This window comes from Sceloporus occidentalis, unplaced genomic scaffold, assembly GCF_023333645.1.
Source record: "Sceloporus occidentalis isolate IW3139 unplaced genomic scaffold, rSceOcc1.0.p SCAF_290, whole genome shotgun sequence".
Taxonomy (NCBI): domain Eukaryota; kingdom Metazoa; phylum Chordata; class Lepidosauria; order Squamata; family Phrynosomatidae; genus Sceloporus; species Sceloporus occidentalis.
In genome coordinates this window covers 75,888-96,167 of record NW_028317270.1, presented here as the reverse complement: position 1 = coordinate 96,167, position 20,280 = coordinate 75,888, and the positions used below count along the sequence as shown (strand labels likewise).

Genomic DNA, 20,280 nt, shown 5'->3' with positions numbered 1-20,280 from the left:
CCCTATATGCCACTCTGCCTCCCTGATATGCTTTTTACCCTCCTATATGCCACTCTGCCCATGATATGCCTTTTAACCCCTATATGCCACTCTGGGGGTTTAAAAGGCATATCATGGGACAGAGTGGCATATAGGGGGTATAAGGCATTTCTAGAGGCAGAGTGGCATATAGGGGGACACTTACACACCCAGACACTAATTTACCCACTTACATACCAAGACACTTACATACCCACTGTGACACACATACCCAGACACTAATATACCCACACTTCCAAACCAAGACATGCACTCAAGCAACTAAAGCACTCACCGCGATGGCTCAGCAGGCGCTTAGTATACTGCGGCTCCCACGGCATGACGCGCTGTGACCCCGCTAGGCCCCGCCTCCTCCAGAAAATTAAAGCAGTAAATCTACCGGATCCGCCTTTGACTTTGGGACGGCACAGTGCCGTCCGGGTCCCACGGGGTCTTGCTTGGAGTGCCGTGCCGTGCCAAAAACAATGATTTCCTGATTCCCTGCAGCGCTGCAGGGAATCTGGATCTTAGTCTCATCTTAGTCTCATAGTCAGGCCTCTGTTTGAGGTCTGATTAGAAGACGACCCCGATTACAAGACGAGGGGTATTTTTCAGAGCATTTGCTCTGAATAAAACCATCTTATAATCGAGCAAATACGGTAGATTCTACTATCCTGAGTTTAGACATACCCAATGTTTTTTTTGCTTTTTTCTGCACGTTATGGGGCAATAAGTACAGGTAGCGTTTTGCTATTTCAAAACCATTTTTTCCAAATCTGGTAATTATTCCCCCCACGTGCCATTTCGGGTATCTTTAAATGCCAATAGTTTAACTCTTTCCATGCACCAGTCTTTGTCAAACATTGTGGTAGTCATTTTTTTCTTACACACTATTTACTTCAGGTATGAATTAACAGGTTCTGGTATATGTCACTGTCATAAAACACCCCAATATGTGTTCAGCAACAAATCCTGAGTACAGCGAAAGCCCGCATGAATGGGTTTGCCTGGCTGTTTGGGGGCAAAAGGGCCACATTTGGGGCATGTGCATTTTTCAATGTTGAACTTTGGCAGTTGGCAATCTACTGCCCATGTCCTATTTGGTACATCTTTGAGCCTGGCCATTTCTGTGTGCACAATAAAACCATATATTTTTGAAAACTAGACACCCCAGGGTATTTTAAATGCTGGTATTTTAACTCTTTGCATGCACACATTTTACCACCAGAATTTTTTCAAAGTTTGCAGTGTGTATTGTTCCCCACACACGTACTTTAGGTATGAATTTACAGCTCCTGGTACAATATGTGTTCCGCAACATCTCCTGAGTGCAATGATACCCCACATGGGTTTGTCGGGTTTTTGGGGAACTAAAAGGCCACATTTGGGACGTGTTCATTTTTCTAATTGGAAATTAGATGTGTGGCCATCCTTCCCCCCGTGTTAATTGGGACATTGTTGAACCCGACCAATTCAATTTACCCCATCAATTAATTCATTCTTCAAAAGTAGACACCCCATGGGCATTTAATATGGCAGTATTATAACTCTTTCCATTGCGAGAATTGTTTTAATCCCTTAAGGACAATACTGTTTCTTACTCGTAGTATATTGTGGTACAATGGCTCTTTTAACATTTTTCGGTGTTGCTGTTTAGCTGTGATTTTCTTCTTTCTCATTTCTTGCTCCCACGAATATTATATATTGGGTTTTGTTCAGGACAAACAGGGCTTTCTTTAGATACCATTAATTTTATCATATCATCTAATTTACTATAAAAAAATGATAAAATATGGAGATTTTTTGTTAAATTACTTTTTCTCGCTTTTTAAGCAAAAAACTTTTACTCATCTGCAAAAACTAATGAAAAAAACTGCTAATTCTACTATTTGTCCTGATTTTAGAAATACCCAATGTTTTTATGTTTTTTTTATTTTTTCGGCACGTTATGGGGCAATAAGTACCAGTAGCGTTTTACTACTTCAAAACCATTTTTTCCCAAAAGCTGGTCATTCTGGTATCTTTGAAGCTGGCCAATACAATTTACCCCATCAAACCAAATATTTTTGAAAACTAGACACCCCAAGGTATTTGAAATGCTGGTATTTTAACCCTTTCCATTCTCTAATTTTACCACCAGCCTTTGTCAAACTTTATGGTAGTATTTTTTTTTTTTTCACACAAGTACTTCAGGTATAAATTTACCGCTCCTGGTATATGTCCATGTCAAACAACACCCCAATATGTGTTCAGTAACATCTCCTGAGTGCAGTGATACCCCACATGCATGGATTTGTAGGGTTATTTGGGAGGTAAAAGACCACCTTTGTGAGGTGTGTATCTTTTTGCCATTTAGACATCTGATCCTACTGCCCCCATGTCCCATATTTGGGACATCTTTGAACCCGGCCAATTCAGTTTACCCCAAACCAGACACTCTATGGGCGTTTGTAATGCCAATATTTTAACTCTTTCCATGCGGGAATTTTTGTGAAAATAAAAAGTTGTAGGACTTGCTCATTAAAAACTTTTATTTGGGGTGGGGATTTTTACGTTACCATGTTTTTTAAAAAAAAATTCTGAACATTTTTGAACATTATTTTTTTTATTATTTTTTTTTTAACTAATCACTCTGATTAGTGAGCTGGGCTCAATTGACCTTGCATGGTTGGATGCAGTACCTGCATTCAACCTGCAGGAGGAGCTCGAGAGTTCTCAAGAGGGTCTAGATAGATCCTCTGTGAACTCATATCTATTGTTGATGCCATCGTGTGAATGACGGCACTTCTTATTTTTTTTTATTTTTTTTTTACTAATCACACTGTGATTAAAAAGCTGGGCTCCATTGACTTGCATGATTGAATGCAGTACCTGTATTCAACCTGCAAGTGGAGCCAGAGTTCTCTAGAGGGTCTGGAGACCATCTAGCGAACCTTTTCATCTTTATTATTGTTTTTTCCTGAGCGGTCACAGTCCATCCTGGAGTAAGTGTTTGGTGTCGCTGGATGCCTCCTGATCACCCGTTTTAACAAATGACGGTCCTGGCACGTCATTTGTCGTAAACGACTTGTTTTTCCGTGACTTGCCCGCACCGGCAATTGTCATCAAGGGATTAAACACCTTAGTACCTTGGGGTTTAAATGACAACTTTGATTTGATTCCCTTTCTTGAATAATTTGTTTTATTTTTTTATTTTATTGCTTTATTTAATACTTTTTGATCCACACCTAGACAATATATTGGTCTTTATTTTTGGAATTATGTTTTCAGGTAGTAATAGATCTATACACTTATCTAGAATTTATTATTATTATTTGTATTCAAAGAGTTAATTATATACTTACCTCAAATGCATTCTGTATATTTGTGGTTAATATTTTGTTTTATATATATATATATATATATATCTCTCTATTTGTGTTTCATTTTTTTTGCTCATTGGGCGAACTGTTGCCGATATTTCTATTATTCTATAGCGATCCGGTTCCATTTGCTCTGAAAAAAAACCTTGTCTTATAATCGAGCAAATACGGTAATTTCCATACTTTCCCATCGCTTATAGCGAACATACTATAAGGTGTACATTTTTTTTAGATTAGGAATGATGGGATTGCAACTCTAATTTTAAACAAATAAACCAAAAATACACACAAAAGTATATAAAGCAGAATACCCAGACTATCGTATAAGGGTATTTGGGCACTCTTGATGCAGCTATTTGGCCACCAATCACTGTCAAAGGTGGCCGCAGAAATTATTTCCTGCGCTTTTTTCACCAACACTACTGTGTTGCTTAGATTTTTCCAGAGGGCCATATCCATTCCTTACATATAGTACCCTATTGAGTAGTATTTTTTATACTTATGGCTTAACAGGTTTGGGGGTTGTGAACTGGGGCAGGGGGTTATACCTTTTAAATGCTGTGTTAGGGCAATGGAATGTAAGAGTTTTTTCCTATTTTTTTATCTGTTATTAATGAAGGTGATGTCACAATGACATCACTTAGCTAATTTTTTTTAGTGATTTTTTTATTGTTAAAAAATCACACTTTTTTTCTTCGTATTTTAGCATGTAAGATGAGTGAGAAACATGCGTCCCCATAGACTTGCATATAGATCACAGTGTCTGTGATCAATGCCTCATCGGTGTGATCAGATATCCCTAGATAGACCTTGCAAGGGATATCCTGTCCTCCGATGACCTTTTGGTTGACATCAGCATTTAAAACTGTAACAGTTTTCCGGTGCTCACGCTGGCAGCTGTTGCAGGTGATCGCGAAGCAGAAAGCCAGCGATGCTGCTTTCTGCTGACAGGAGGGGTCCAGGCTGCCAAATGACAGCCTGATCGCCCATATAGCGGCAGAAATGTGTCCATAAGGGTTTCTTGAGATGCGTTTTATGGAATGTACCGAAAACGAAGGGTTAAGTCCATAGGAGGAGTTAAGCATATACGATGTTATATATTATATTATACAAATACATACAGGAATAAATCATCCTTTCAGGTTTTACGAAAGGATATTTCACCTAAAGCAGCAAAAATGGTTATTTCCATTAAAAACAATAAAGATGTGGAATCCAGTACCTGCAGAGGATATGCTATCAAATCTGACTGATGCCTTTAAGCTTAGACGACTTCAATGTGGGTTTTTTTCTTTCCTTTGGGTCAAACTTGATGTACTTTTTCTGTACCCTTTTTAACATATGTTACTATGTTACTCTTCGCCTTTCTAATTGCAGTGTACCTGAACTAATAACTAATCATATATGTCTGTTTACTGCATAATGTTGTAGCATATATAATTGCCTTTATAATAGTAATTGTTATTATAACAATATTTTCAGTCTTTGCAATGAAATTGGCTAAGACTAGGAATTTTAGTTCTGATTGTATAATTTGTTTTCAGAACAAACACATTTTCAAAAATAAATTGAATATTTGAAATAACAGTCTCTCTCTCTAAATATCCAGATTTGGAAAGTGAAGAAAGCCTTAAAGTTACACATTCAATGGAGAAGCATGTCACCGGTAATTAAAGTAAGTATATATTTGACCTATAAACAAAATGTTGTAAATCTCTGGGGTATTTTGATTAAAGCAATAGACCTCTAAATGCTTTTCATCTCTGTATATAAAACAGAAACCATGAAAAATATGATTTATATATGGTAATCCCATCCCGCTTTAATGGCAGCATGACATGGAAGAGCATGCAACAGAAGCTTTGAATCGTCCTGTGTGCATCCTTGTGTTATGCAGTTCACAATTTTTCTTCTTGTAGTGTTAGGTTTGGGGGTTCAGTGATACATAGGTGTGGCGAAGTTATGAAGTTTGATGTTCCCCAACTCCTGGCATTAATAGTCACGCTGCCATGTCTGAGCCCCAAATTTATTTTAAGCTATTATTGACCAGAAGCTTGTTTGACCATGTTCAAATAATTTATCAAATATCTGGCAGAATATATAGATTTTTATTATATTGTCATTAAAAAAAAAAACCTACAGTTACCTTGTTCTCTAACTGAAATAAAGCCCTGCCTAAGGTATCCCAATATTTCCAGCAGCAATGACCAGGAACAAATTCACAACTTTAAGCATTTATTTACAGATTTTGTAATAAAATGTAATACGTTTTCTCCACCAGCAGTACTAGTACCCAGAGCAGTCAGACTAATACCCAGAGCAAGTCTGTGCTTGTATACCAATTATGAAATGCATTAAATACTTTGTCAATCTGTCTCAAGGAAAGTTGATTTACTCAGACCTTTTATTTTAATTATTTATGACCATCATTTCAGTTTGCCATATCCCAGTTCATAAAAAGTTTGTTTTACTAAATCTATGTAAATTAAACACATGCTATTTAGTGATCTTCTTATCTATTAAGGAGAACTGTCACACAACTATAAGTTGTAATTCTGTTTTTCAGTTAGTGTAATTGGTTTGAGATACTTTGTTAACCCTTTTTGTATCCATTGTATTTTATACTCTCCTTGACATTTTTACTCATATTTCCTCTTCTTTTATGTTTTTGGGACCCACTAAGATTATACACTCACCGGCCACTTTATTAGATAAACCTGTTAAATTGTTTGTTAACACAAATAGCTAATCTGCCAATGAAGTGGCAGCGACTCAATGCATTTAGGCATGTAGACATAGTTACATAGTACATAAGGTTGAAAAAAGACCTAAGTCCATCAAGTTCAACCCTTCTACCTAACCTTCCTACTCTTGATCCAAAAAGAGGCAAAAAACATTAAAACAAAGAAGGCACATGATCAAGACAACTTGCTGAAGTTCAAACAGAGCATCAGAATGAGGAAGAAAGGAGATTTAAGTGACTTTGAACGTGGCATGGTTGTTGGTGCCAGACGGGCTGATCTGAGTATTTCAGAAACTGCTGATCTACTGGGATTTTCACGCACAACCATCTCTAGGGTTTACAGAGAATGTCCGAAAAAGGGAAAATATCCAGTGAGCTGCTGTTGTGTGATCTCTGACATTAACAAGGCATTTTCGTCAAGAGAATGGGCAGACTGGTTCGGGATGACAGGAAGGCAACAGTAACTCAAATAACCAATCGTTACAACCAAGGTATGCCGAACACCATCTCTGAACGCGCAACACGTAGACCTTGAAGCACATGGGCTACAGCAGCAGAAGACCACACTGGGTGCCACTCCTGTCCGCTAAGAACAGGAAACTGAGGCTACAATTCACACAGGCTCACCACAATTGGACAATGGAAGACTGGATGGCTACTTCCGGCAGAATAATGCACCAAAGGTCACATCACCAAAGACTGGTTTAGTGAACATGAGAATGAGTTCACTGTACTCCAATGGCCTCCACAGTCACCAGATGTCAATCCAATAGAGCACCTTTGGGATGTGGTGGAATGGGGGATTCGCATTGTGGATGTGCACCTGACAAATCTGCAGCAACTGCATAATGCCACCATGTCCATACTGACCAAAATCTCGGAGGAATGTTTCCAGCACTTTGTAGAAAGTACCGTATTTGCTCGATTATAAAACAAGGTTTTTCAGCGCAAATGCTCTGAAAAATACCCCTCATCTTCTAATCGAGGTCGTCTTCTAATCAGACCTCAAATGAGGTATGACTATGAGACCAAGATCCAGATCCCCCGCAGCGCTGCAGGTGACCTAGATCCTCCTGTCTGGTAATCTCAGCTGCTTCCGGCACTTACACCAGGCGTTTATCACCGAGCACCGGTGAAATTGCCGGCAGCAGCGGAGGTTGTCTACGTGCATATGGACGCAGACAACCCCTGCTGCTAGCCACGCCTCCTTCCTGCTGCAGCAAAAGTTGTCTACGCGAATCGCGTAGACATCTACACGCTGCCCCAGCTACACACCGGGGACTCAGAAGTACCGGTAAGTGGGGCGGGGAGACAGGAGGATCCAGGTCCCCTGCAGCTGCGGGGGATCTGGATCTTAGTCGTCTTAGACGACCCCGATTATAAGACGAGGGGTATTTTTCAGAGCATTTGCTCTGAAAAAACCTTGTCTTATAATCGAGCAAATACGGTAATATTAAAATTTTGGGGGGTCGTCTTATAATCGGGGTCTTATAATCGAGCAAATACGGTATACTCTGTGTAATGAACTTTATCTAGGCTTTCTGCAGAACTTCTTGAAAGGCTTTTACTGGGGCTTCTGTCTCACAGGATTCTGTGACTCCTTAGATGTGACAGACTCCAGGGATTAGTCTTCACAGAATGAGTGTTTGCCTAAATGTATGTCCTTCGCCAAATGTGTGCTTCCTGTCGCTATTATGCTGGTCTCTAAGGGAGGTCCTCACCGCAGTGTTCTTCTGCCCAAGCTACTGCTGCTGAGAGAGGAGCTCCCGGCAACAGTAGTCCGGGACTTAGATGATCCCAACAGTGAGAAACCTCCCGCCAGCTGGAGATAGGCACGGAGCAAAAGCAGCAAGGCGCAGCAAGCAACAGGTACACGATGCAGGTAGTCAGATGAACCAGGGGTCAGATTCACTAAGCGGGTAGTAAGACGAGCCAGGGGTCAGGTACACGATACAGGTAGTCAGACGAGCCAGGGGTCAGATTCACTAAGCGGGTAGTCAGACGAACCGGTTCGGTAAACAGAAGTCACAGGCAACGGTACCAAATCGTGGAGCAAAGGAATGTCAGGCAAGCAAGGGTCAAAACACAATAAGGGACAGCAAGAGCAGCAATACAATAACTGTAAGGACCGCAACAGGGTGCCTGTGAGACGCACAACCGGCTTTTTAAATCTGGCGCCACTTCACAAGCCCCTCTCCGACAAAAACCCAAACCACGCCCCCCGGCCGTCCATAAATTCCCCAGCAGCATGCAGCGTGCCCGAGAGGCAGACCGACGACCGGAGGACAGGAAAGAACTTCTGTTCCCTGAGATAGTTCTCCCCTTCCTGGGACGATGATCCGGGGAACGGACCGATTCCCCAGATCGTCGTGTACCTCGGGCGGAGGGTTGTCCGCTGCCCGGGGAGATGGTTTCCCGGGACCCGCGGCCAACCCTCCTCCCGCTAATACCACATGTGCCGTGGGTGGAGGACTGCCTGCCGTCCCGAACGGCCGGCGTTCGTGAACCGCGGCCGGTCCTCCTCCCGGCGGCATCAGGAGCAGGAGGAATGACACTTCCAAGATGCACTAAGGAATCATTAACAAGTCCACTCACTCCTTGTGTCTCCAGGATCAATGTTTTCTTAAATAGGTAGTGGTGAGATTGTATACTTGCTTACATAAATAAGGAAGCCTATGTCTACTGGATACTTTGATCTTGGCCTCTTTTGTTCTAAATACAGCGTGTTATAAGATTAATAATCGTTGTGAATTCAGATGGAGCCTTTTTATTGTTATATTATTTTATATACACATGTAAATATGCAGAGCTCATATTTCTTACATATAGTTAACATGTTGGTACAATAATGTTAAACAGATCTGCAATTCATGTGAAATCAATTTATCTGTATTTTAGTTTGGCACTCACACTGAATCTGAAAAGAAAACTGAAGAGTATGATACTCAGGTATGTCTTTTCTATGCTGCATGTTTGAATGAATGATTGAATAAAAAAATAACTATGGAAAAATGTACGCGTGAACAATGTTGGCAATATTATTGTGCCCTAGATTTCTTAGTCATCTACAAAAATATAATGTTGGAAACATTATCTTGTCCTGAATGACCAGGAAATCTATGGTGTTTTTGGAGCTGAGGACCCTGTAGAGTCTCACTCCAGCCATGAGATCTTAATTGCATTAGTCTTTGTTATAAAAAAAAAAGGGGTCTATGTTTTATGAATCTTTACATTTACTGTATGAATATATATATATATACACACTGTTATGCTGTCAATAACCACTAACTATTGAGTGTAGAGTCAGAGTCCACACTCCTTGTTTTCTGGAATTAACAATATTTATTGAGAGGCTAAACAAACTAACAATACATGTACAATTTGCTAGTTATTATTCATTGATTGAATGGAAATAACAAAGAAACAGCAGGACAAGACTGTAAAGATGTAATACAATTACCACTCCCTCGTGTTCATCTTCACACAGACTTAGAAAGAGAGAGAGTCTTTATAAACACAATAAGCCCCCTCCTTCTGCTGGACACTCCCCTGGTATCTTCTCCAGTGACCCTTAGAGACCAAGGTGATAGAAAATGGCAAGAACATTGCACTGGGGGAGGGAGCGGAAGGTGACCAAAGGCCTTAACTGATTTGCCATGTGCTCTGCAGAGAAGAATCTCCATTAATATTTGAGACCATTTTAAGGTCTTGTATAGAGAGGCTGTGCCCTTTGGATCTCTGCATCAGAACACTTAACCATTTGAGTTCATTGGCATACAGTTGGTTGTCAATAATACCTTCCTTTTTATAGTCAAAATTATTTTCCTTTTTCATAGTTAAAATGAATGTCAGGGGTATAGAGTTAATGGGCACAGGCTAACACAGAGCTTAGTAAACAGCAATCTGTAAGAAGAACCCCCCTACAAAGGAAGTTTTCTGTCATCTGGCCCCCTGAGGCCTTGACCCTCAAGCGTGTGTCATTCAATGCGTCCCAGGTCTGACCGGAAAGAAGCAATCACTTCTCACACAGTTTCTTAATGTCCCCCGCATATTGCTCAAGTCTGTTTTCTTGAAACATGCCAAAAAAAGATGATAATAATAATAAAAAGAAATAATTTCTGTGGCCACTTTTGACAGTGATTGGTGGCCAAATAGCTGCATGAAGAATGCCTAAATACCCCTGATACGATCTGCTTTTCAGAAATATATACTTTTGTGGGTATTTTTGGTTTATTTGTTTAAAACTAGAGTTGCAATCCCATCATACCTATTGTAAATATATATATATATATATATATAGAGAGAGAGAGAGAATCTCACAAAAGTGAGTACACCCCTCACATTTTTGTAAATATCTTATTATATCTTGTCATGTGACAACACTGAAGAAATGACACTCTGCTACAATGTAAGGTAGTGAGTGTACTGCCTGTTTAACAGTGTAAATTTGCTGTGCCCTCAAAATAACTCAACACCCAGCCATTAATGTCTAAACCTTGTCACCAAACGTGAGTACACCCCTAAGTGGAAATGTCCAAATTGCGCCCAATTAGCTATTTAACCTCCCCGGTGTCATGTGACGCGTTAGTGTCACAAGGTCTCAGGTATAAATGGGGAGCGGGTGTGTTAAATTTGATATCGCTGTCACTCTCTCTCATACTGGTCACTGGAAGTTCAACATGGGTAGGTATCAAAAGAAAGCTCTATCTCTCCTTGAAAAATAACGGGTAGGCTAGCATCCTGCCACTCTAAGGCAGGCATGCAAGTTAGAATATAGTGACCTCTCTGCTGATACGAAGTTACTGCCAATCCATTAGATTGAAAGCTTTCTCTGCATATAGCAATGAAAAAAAATGGATGAGACCCCTCTGTGTTTTGTCTTAGTGGAACAGGTTTCAAAAGTGCTTCATATTGTCTGTAGCCTTCCTCTGCTTTATAAAGCCCACTTGGTCTGGAGGATATATTTGAGACTCGGGGCAAGGATCTTTGTTTTACATACTTTACAAAACAGGAAAATTGGACGATAGTTTGCCAGTGCTGGTGAATCTCTTTATGGTTTTGGAATGAGTACTAGACCTGTGCATTCGTTTTCATACAAACTTTTTTTAAACAAAAAAATTCCTTGTTTTGTGTGTCAACGAAAACTAGGGTGATCCCCGAAAATGAACTGTAAAATTCCCGAAATTTTGTAAGGTTTTTTTTTTGGATGTTTTTGTTAGGATGTTTTTATTATCTTTTATTTTCCAACCTGCCCCCCAGTTATTTTCATCTGAGCCCATGCTTGCCACTCTGCCTCCCCCGATATGCCTTATACTCTTCTGATATGCCTTATATCCCCTGATATGCCTTATATCCCCCTATTTGCCACTTTGCCTCCCCAGACATGCCTTATACCCCCTGATATGCCTTATACGCCCTATATGCCACTCTGACCCCCCCACTCAGACTTGGCCCCCGTGCTCCAGACTCCCTGATGTCTAGTGGGGGTAGCTGGTGAACGTCTGCGCAATGTGCATAGACAAACCTCTTCTGCTGCCCGGCACTTTCACTGGAGCTTCACTGGAAGGTCATGTGGCGCTGGTGCTCCATCAAAGAAGCCCCAGCGGAAATGGAGGGCAGTAGATGAGGATGTCACACAGACATCCATCGGCTGCCAGAGAGGAGGATCCAGGTCCCCTGCAGTGCTGCGGAGGATACTCCTCTCTGGCAGTCGGTGAACGTCTGTGCGATTCGCGCAGACAACCTCCACTGCTGCTGGCTGCTACTTCTGCTGGGGCTTCTATGGTGGAGCACCGGAAGGTCATGTCGCTCCGGTGCTTCGTCATAGACGCCCCAGCAGAAGTGCATTTTCATTGTCAATTATTATACATTTTATCGATTAGTTGTTGCAGCCCTAGAGTTTACATATGAAAGATAGGTAGAAGTAGGCAAAAATAGGGAGGGTGCTCTCACTGATGGTTATGGCTGTGATTGATTGACCCAATAACTTGTAGGAGTTTTTCTTTACTTTTTCTCTCTGGCCAATCAGCATTTACAAGGGGAAGGGACAAGCATTAGATATGACACAATTTTAACTTGTCTGTAGCAGCAGTAACTGATGATAAATAGGAGCTGGGGTTGGAGTGTGAGACAGTGACAGTTTAGCAGAGGCTGAGATTAATGCTCATTGCTGGCCTGCTTTACTCCAAGTTAATTTGATGCAGGCTAATTTTAGTGCAGGAGATAATTTTTTTTATTATCTTTTTATCATATCATCAATTCTTTATTGATATATATTGGTGACAAAACCAGGCATTTTATTGGGCTTGTACACAGTATCACTGCTTTTTAAATAAATATTGGGAAAATTCAGTCCTGCTCCACATGGTTGCATGTTCCTATCATCTGTAAACTCGTTTAAGCAGGGCCCTCCTCACCTGTTGTCTCTGTTAGTCACTTGTTATGTTACATGCTACTTGTTATGTCCTGTCTACCCATTGTACAGCGCTACAGAAATTGATGGCGCTATATAAAACAATAAATAATAATAATCTGCCAGATGGGGCGTAATTAGAAACCACAGGGCCCTGGTGCAGAAATTTCCCTGGGATGCTCCAACTTCACCATGCAACATACCCCGTAGTGCCACCTTTGCCCCTAAGCAGTTTGTCAGTGCCATCTTAACCTCCAAACATTCTCCATGTGCCATCTCGCCCCCAGCTTGCCAGTGCCCCTGAACAGCTAAACTGTGCCATCACTGCCCGTAACCAACTGGTCTATGCTATCACTACCCCCTAACAACTTGTTTGTGCCTTCTTTGCCACTTTGAGCCCCCCTCCAACATACACTTTGGCACACATATGTAAACACACACATGCTAATACACACACTCACCTCTGACACATGCCTGCTAACACATACTCCATCTCACACCACTTAAACTTACATGCTCACATACATGTATGCATGCACATTTATGCTTAGAAACACGTATACATAGACATACATGCTTACCTACACATATGCATGCACATACATGCTTACATACATACAAACATACCCCCTTCCTCTTGCCGGTTACCACCCACCTCTCCTGCAGTTTTCTGCAGCCTCGGTTTCATGATGGGGTCACATAACGTAACAATCCTGTCTCCCCGTGCCGGTTAAAAATAGTTAAGAATGGGCCTTCCAGTCCAGGTCCAAAGTGCTCTTTTTAAACTATTTTGAACTGGTATGAGGAGACAAGAACAAGTGGCCCTGGGCCCCCTAGAGGCCCTTTTGGGATCCCCGTAGTTAACCCACTGCCCGGACCAAGTGCCCTGCTAGTACTGCTGCTGCTGCTGCACATCTTTGTCTGCCCTTACTCTGGGGCACATCTTTAAAAGAAATGTCTGTAATATTGTGTACTCCTCTACGGGGCTGGACACATCTGTCAGTGTCTGCCTGCCCAGGCCCAGTGCTCTTTTACTGCTGCTGCACCTCTTTAAAAAATGTCCAATACTGAGGTTTAAATTCAGTCCTGCTTCAAGCGGCTGCGTGTGCCAGCGTCTGCGTGCCTAGACCCAGTGCTCAGTATACTGTTGCTGCTGCACCTGTCCTTCCTTACTCTCCTTTTTTTTAAATTTAGATAATGAAAGGTGAGTCCAGAAGCTGTCAGGGACCTCCTCCTTTAGGATCAACACCCAATCCCCCCCCCCCCCCGAATATCGTCTGGGCTGAGCGGCTGGGAAACAAAATTCGTTGCCCGAGAACAAATGTGGCAAAAACAAAAAGCTAGAGCTAGAGGTGTAGGAAAATGTTTTGACCAGCTGTGAGTTATGGATGGCATCACCTATTTCCTCTTGATGATATAGTTATTTTTTATTTGTCAGTATTTAGAAGAAAACCATACTCATCTCTGAGTATTGGAAAAGAAAGAAATGATTGAGGATAGAGAGCTTTAATGAAAAACATTGTTGGTTTGAATATAAATGTAAGCAAAGGGAGATCAAAATCAGAAAAAAGAAAAATATAATAAAGTATCTCACAAAAGTGTGTATACCGCTCACATTTTTGTAAATATTTTTATATCTTTTCATGTGACAACACTAAAGAAATTACACTCTGCTACAATGTAAAGTAGTGAGTGTACTCACTTTTGTTGCCAAGGTTTAGACATTAATGGCTGTGTTGTTATTTTGAGGGGACAGCAAATTTACACTGTTATACAGGCTGGGGGGGCGTGTCCGACCGTCAGACGGAATGGCTGCTTGAGCTCTTAGCTCCGCTGCCGCTCGCAGTTTCATCCGCTTTCATCCTGCTACACTCGACGATGGGGCGCTCCAAACGCACTGCTGATGAACCCCCCGCACCTAGTGGTCGCTCCCGAGGTGTTTCTACCTCTCTACGGGAGTATTTTCGGACACCCGCTGACTTGGCCTCTCAGGCCCCCGACGACCGCGCGGCCGACTCTCCCGCGAGTTCTTCCTCTCCTGAGGAAGGAGCGCCTGCTCCAGACCCCACGCTGCACCAACACACTCCGGAGGTGCTGCAGCTGTTCTCCTCTGCGCCGTGGCGCACTGACTTTTCCGCCCTGATAACGGAGCTCCGTCAGGTGGTGAGAGACGAGGTGGCGACCCTGCGCACGGACCTGACATCCCTGGAGCGCAGAGTTGTTGCGCTGGAGGACAACTCGGCCGTCCAGCGTCAGGTAGGCCAGTCTGTCACACGTTCATCTGACTGTCACCTTCGCTGTTTGTGGAGCCTTAGACGGCGCCTAGAGGACTTGGAGAACCGAGGCAGGAGGCAGAATATCAGGATTCGGGGGGTCCCTGAGCCGGAGGCCTCTGAGGACCTGTTGGCCCTCCTGACTGATCTTTTCTCTGGCCTGTTGGGCAGAGCGATAGACACCCACTTGGTGGTTGACAGGGTGCACCGGGCCCTGCGTCCTAGAGGTGGCCCTAACTCCCCACCCCGTGATATCGTATGTCATCTCACGGATTTTCGTCTGAAGGAGGATATTATGCTCCGAGCCCGGGATGTGCGCACATGGCAGCTTTCTGATCTCACGCTGCAAGCCCGCCGGGCACTGCGCCCGTTGACACAGGAGCTGCAGAGGCTCCGGATACCATATCGCTGGGGCCACCCGTTCACCCTCACGGTGAGGCACAACAACGCCTACATTACCGTCCGCTATCATCATGACCTTCCACGCTTATTCCCCAAGCTCCGTCTCCCGGCCATATCCGTCGCTGACTGGGCTCTGCTGGGTCTGGATGCTGACGAGCCTCCCCCGCGCGTCGCTCTCTCAAGACGCAACCGGAGTGGAGTGTCCGGTCGACAGATTGGTGCGGTTCCTGATGACCCTGCTGGTCCTCTGCGGCTCCGGCGGGTCCATGCGGTCGAGGAATGATTCCCCTCCAACCTTTTGACGTCGTTCCGGTGTTCCTTCCACTTGACGGCAGGGAAACTGCGGCCCCTTCTTTCTAAATATATATATATATGTTTTGGTTTTTTTTTGTTTTTTTTTTGCTGTGCGAGTATTGTGGGTGCCTGTCTCGCGTCACCTCGGTGCCCCAGGGGCCACTACTGCTACCTCTTTGCGTCCTTTCACTATGCCCCAGATACTCATTTTATTTATTTTGTTACGTATGCCACTGATGCCTCCGTGTCTTTCTACACTATACACTGACGGCTCCTTTTATTACTCCTTTTTGTGTGCCCTAGATGATGCTACTGGTGCCTCCGCGCATTTCTACACTGTACACTGGCATATTGTTCTTAATTACCTTTATTTTTTATTTTTTTATTATTATAATTTTTTTTTTTCTCCATCATGAACACAGTTCGCACCTGCTGTTCTGTGAGGGTGTTTGCTTGTTTTTGGGCAGGGGGTGGGTTGTGGCTCTGTGGTTCTGTTTCAGTGCCTGTCCATATTTGCCTTGCCCTGTCGCGAATTGTTCTTATTGTGTCTGCGGGCGGCGGCTCGCTGCTGTGTTATTTGACTGTTCCGCCATTGTTTCTGTTCCGGTTGCCTTGGTTCCCCCACACTTACGCCCTTGTGTTGTCGTGCATGCCTCTTAGAGGTGCTGAGTGACTCTTTCACTCTCTCGACAGGCGTATAAGGTGTATTGTACGACCCCGTTGGTCGATTACTGTTTTTTTTCCTTTGGTCTCTTCCATTTCCCATTTCTCTCTTTTCCTCCCCCCCTTTTTTTTTTTTTTTTCTTCTTCTTTCTTTCTCCTTCTCCCCTTTCTCCCCGTCCCTCTCGCGATGTCTGGGCCTGCTGCGTCCCTTAATCTTCTGTCCCTAAATGTACGGGGGTTGAATACCCCTGAGAAGCGCTCTCGCTTACTCTATGACCTACGACGTGACCATGTGGACATAGCCTTTATTCAGGAAACCCATTTTTTGGCCAGCCGCCCTCCTAAGATCTCGAACCGGTTCTATCCCACGGGTTTCTTTAGTTGTAATCCCTCGGTTTAGACTAAAGGGGTGGCTATTCTCCTCTCCAGACACCTGCCGTTCCGGGTCTTGGCTTCCTGCCCTGATCCTGACGGGCGATATCTTCTGCTAAAGGGATCGATTGCGAACCAGATGTACACCTTTGCTAACCTTTATCTACCTAATACTAACCAACATCTCCTTCTTAGGACTGTCTTCCACAAATTGCGAGACTTTCAGGAGGGCGTATTGGTGCTGGGGGGGGACTTCAATGTCTCTCTCCACCCCCACATGGACACCTCCACGGGTAGGTCGCGCACACCGCAACGGGTGCTGCGCGGGATTACCTCTCTGCTTTCGACGCACCGCCTTGTAGACTGCTGGAGGGCCTTGTATCCTACTACTAAAGACTATACCTTTTTCTCGACGTCCCATGGTTCCTATTCCCGTCTTGATTATTTCTTTCTCCCCTATCACCATGCTATCCTCTTGCGCCGCGCTCACATTGGGATTACCACTTGGTCTGACCACGCCCCTGTGGGTATTTCTCTCGCCTCATCTCTCCCCCGCCCCTCCCGGCGCTCTTGGCGCCTTAATGACTCTTTGCTGACTGATGCGGTAATAGAAGCTGACACCACGAGGGCCCTCACCCATTATTTCCAGGAAAATCTCCCAGACGAGGTCCCCCATCTCACGATCTGGGAAGCCCATAAGAGTGTGATTCGGGGTCACTATATACGCATATGTTCCCACCGTAAGAGGGTTGAGAGGGAGCGGATCTCCTCCCTATGCGACGGTATTGCTGTGCTAGAAAGGGCTCACAAGGCTTCCTTGTCGGGGGACGACCTGCAGCGACTGGTGTCTTTGAGGGGGGATTTAGCGACCATCCTCAATAATCGAACCCAACGAGCATTCCTGCGCTACAGGGCCCTATTTTATGAACACGGGGATAAGCCCGGTAAGTACCTGGCGAGGGCGCTTCGTGGCTCCCGCAAGCTGACCCATATCCCAAAGGTTCGCTCCGCCAGTGGTCGGGTCTGCCTCCTCCACTCAGACATTGCTGCTAGCTTTGTGTCCTATTTCTCGAACCTTTATAACATTACCCCTTCCGGTAGTGCGTCTGCCCCTGCTGCGAGGGAGGCCAGGCTGCTGGAATATCTACAGCGGACGTTGCGGGTTAGTCTCCCTGCCGGGGACGCGGCGACGTTGGAGGTTCCTATCTCCCTTCAAGAGTTTGTCTTGGCTATTAAGTCGTCCCGTTCTGGGAAATGCCCAGGCCCGGATGGGTTCCCACTAAAATACTACTCACACCACGCTGACCTACTTGGTCCCCACTTTGTGGAGGCGTTTAACTCTGTTTTAGGTGGTGGGCGCATTCATGCGCATACTCTCTCGGCGTCCATCACATTAATCCCCAAGGATGGTAAAGATCCTGAACAATGCGGCAGCTATAGACCCATTTCCCTCCTCAACACTGATCTTAAATTGTTTGCAAAAATTCTCGCCAATCGTATACAACCTTTCATGTCCTGTTTGGTTCATCCCGATCAGACGGGATTTGTCCCGGGTCGGGAGGCGCGCGACAGTACGATTCGTGCTCTTAACCTGATGCACTTTGCAAAGCACTCTGGCATTTCCTCCATTTTTCTTTCCACGGATGCTGAGAAAGCTTTCGATAGGGTAGACTGGTCCTTTATGATTGCCACTCTTAGACACATGGGCTTCGGTCCTCACCTGCTCACTTGGATCAGGTCGCTTTATCAGGCCCCCTCTGCATGCCTCCGTATCCATGGTGCCCTGTCGGACTCTTTCACTATTGCTAATGGCACCCGGCAGGGATGTCCTCTGTCGCCCCTGCTGTTTGTGCTCTCCCTAGAACCCCTGCTTCAGGCTGTCAGGCTCAATTCCGATATCCATGGATTAACCATTGGACAAACTCATCACAAGGTTCTCGGATACGCTGATGACCTCCTATTTGTTGTCTCTCGCCCGCGGCTGTCGTTGCCGATTATCTTGAAGGAGATATCTGATTTTGGGGAGCTTTCCAACTTCAAGGTCAATATGTCCAAGTCCGAGATTCTCGATGTTAATCTCCCTCCGTCTGACCGTCGGGAGCTGGCGCCCTCCTTTCCTTTTGCTTGGTGCGACTCTAAGCTGCGATACCTCGGGGTTTGGCTGACGAGGGATCTCTCTCAGCTCTTTAGCCATAATTTTTTGCCCTTATTAGCGACTATCCGCTCTGATCTCGGTAAATGGTCGAGACTTACGGTCTCGTGGTCGGGTAGGATAAATACCATTAAAATGAACATTATGCCGCGCCTCCTGTACCTATTTCAAACCCTCCCGCTTCTGATACCGCCTTCTTTCTTCGCCTCCGTTCGCTCTGCTTTTCTCCGCTTTGTCTGGGGAACTTGTGCTCCGCGCATCAAATTTAGCACGCTGATTCGCCCCAAGTCGAGGGGTGGCCTGGCTTTGCCTTGCCCACGTACTTATTATAGGGCGTGTCATTTGCTCCGTGTTGTGGAGTGGTCCCAGACCTCCCGCATTAAGCAGTGGGTCGATCTGGAAGACGCTCTTCTTGGTGTCCCTGTCCGCTTCCTCCCCTGGTTGTCGATGCCCTCCGCGAGACGCTTGGCTGCTCCTCACCCTTTTGTCCGGGCCACCCTGCGCGTCTGGCACTCTCTAACTCGTAGCGCGCGGCTAACCACTTTTCCCTCCCCGCTTACCCCCCTTAGGGACAACCCTGACTTCCCTCCAGGCGTGGAGGTCGATTTGTTCCCCGCTGTCGCCTCTGGCACTGATTCTAGACTTCGCTCCTTTGTCACTTCTGCAGGGCTTAGACCACTGGAACATCTGATCGCACCGGCTTCGCCTACCTTCCTCGATCGGTTTCGCTATGCGCAGTTAACCAACTTTTATCGTTCCCTGGCGCAGGGACACAACACATTTCGCACCCTCACCACTTTTGAGACTCTCTGTGTGTCGTCTGATCGGCTGACTCACGGGGTGTCCCACCTTTATAGTCTACTGCTGGCTGCCCTAACCCCTGTGCCCCCGGTGTTTATGGGGAGGTGGGAGGCTTCGCTGCAGGTCGTTCTCTCGGAGGAGCAATGGGAAAAGGTTTGCATTCTGACCCATCGTTGTTCTCTGAGCAACAGGGATCAAGAAATGGCTTACAAGCTCTTGGCTCAGTGGTACAGACCCCCTGCGGCACTAGTTCGTTATAGACCTGACTTGCCTAATGAATGCTGGAGGTGTAAAGATTCTCCTGGCTCCCTTCTACACTTGTGGTGGCTGTGCCCCCGCATAGTCCCTTACTGGTCCGCAATCCATAAGTGCATGCAATCTCTCTCTGACGTCCCTATCCCTTTTACTCCTGACTTTTTCCTCCTCCATCATGGTTCGTTCTCTATCTCCTGGTTCAAGAGGTCGGTCCTCCGCCGTTTGCTGACGGCGGCCAAGGCTCTGATACCCCTTCATTGGGGTGATCCCTCCCCCCCTACGTTCCGGGAGTGGTTCCTTCGTGTCGAGCGCATCCGCGTGTTTGAGGAATTAGCTCTGTCAGCGGATGATGCAGCGGCCAGGTACCTAAAGACATGGTTCCATTGGCTTGCATACGCGTCTGGTCCACAGGTTCGCCCCCTTTTGTCCGATGCGGCCGCTTAGTTCCTTCTCGGATACTAAGTTAAGTGCTTCCCCCCCTTCCCTTTTGTGATCCCCCCCCTCTATTTTTTATTTTTTTTTTCCTCTCTCTG

General features: G+C 44.9%; 1 protein-coding gene across 1 annotated transcript in view; it reads left to right on the top strand.

Annotated features, from left to right (window-relative positions):
- LOC149275413 (lipid scramblase CLPTM1L-like) overlaps positions 1–20,280 on the top strand; it is a 169,857-nt gene that overhangs the window by 114,908 nt on the left and 34,669 nt on the right. The window contains exons 10-11 of the mRNA XM_089504761.1: positions 4,990–5,055; positions 9,022–9,072. Coding sequence (XP_089360887.1) covers positions 4,990–5,055; positions 9,022–9,072 — 117 coding nt within the window. The remainder of the gene's footprint in view (positions 1–4,989; positions 5,056–9,021; positions 9,073–20,280) is intronic.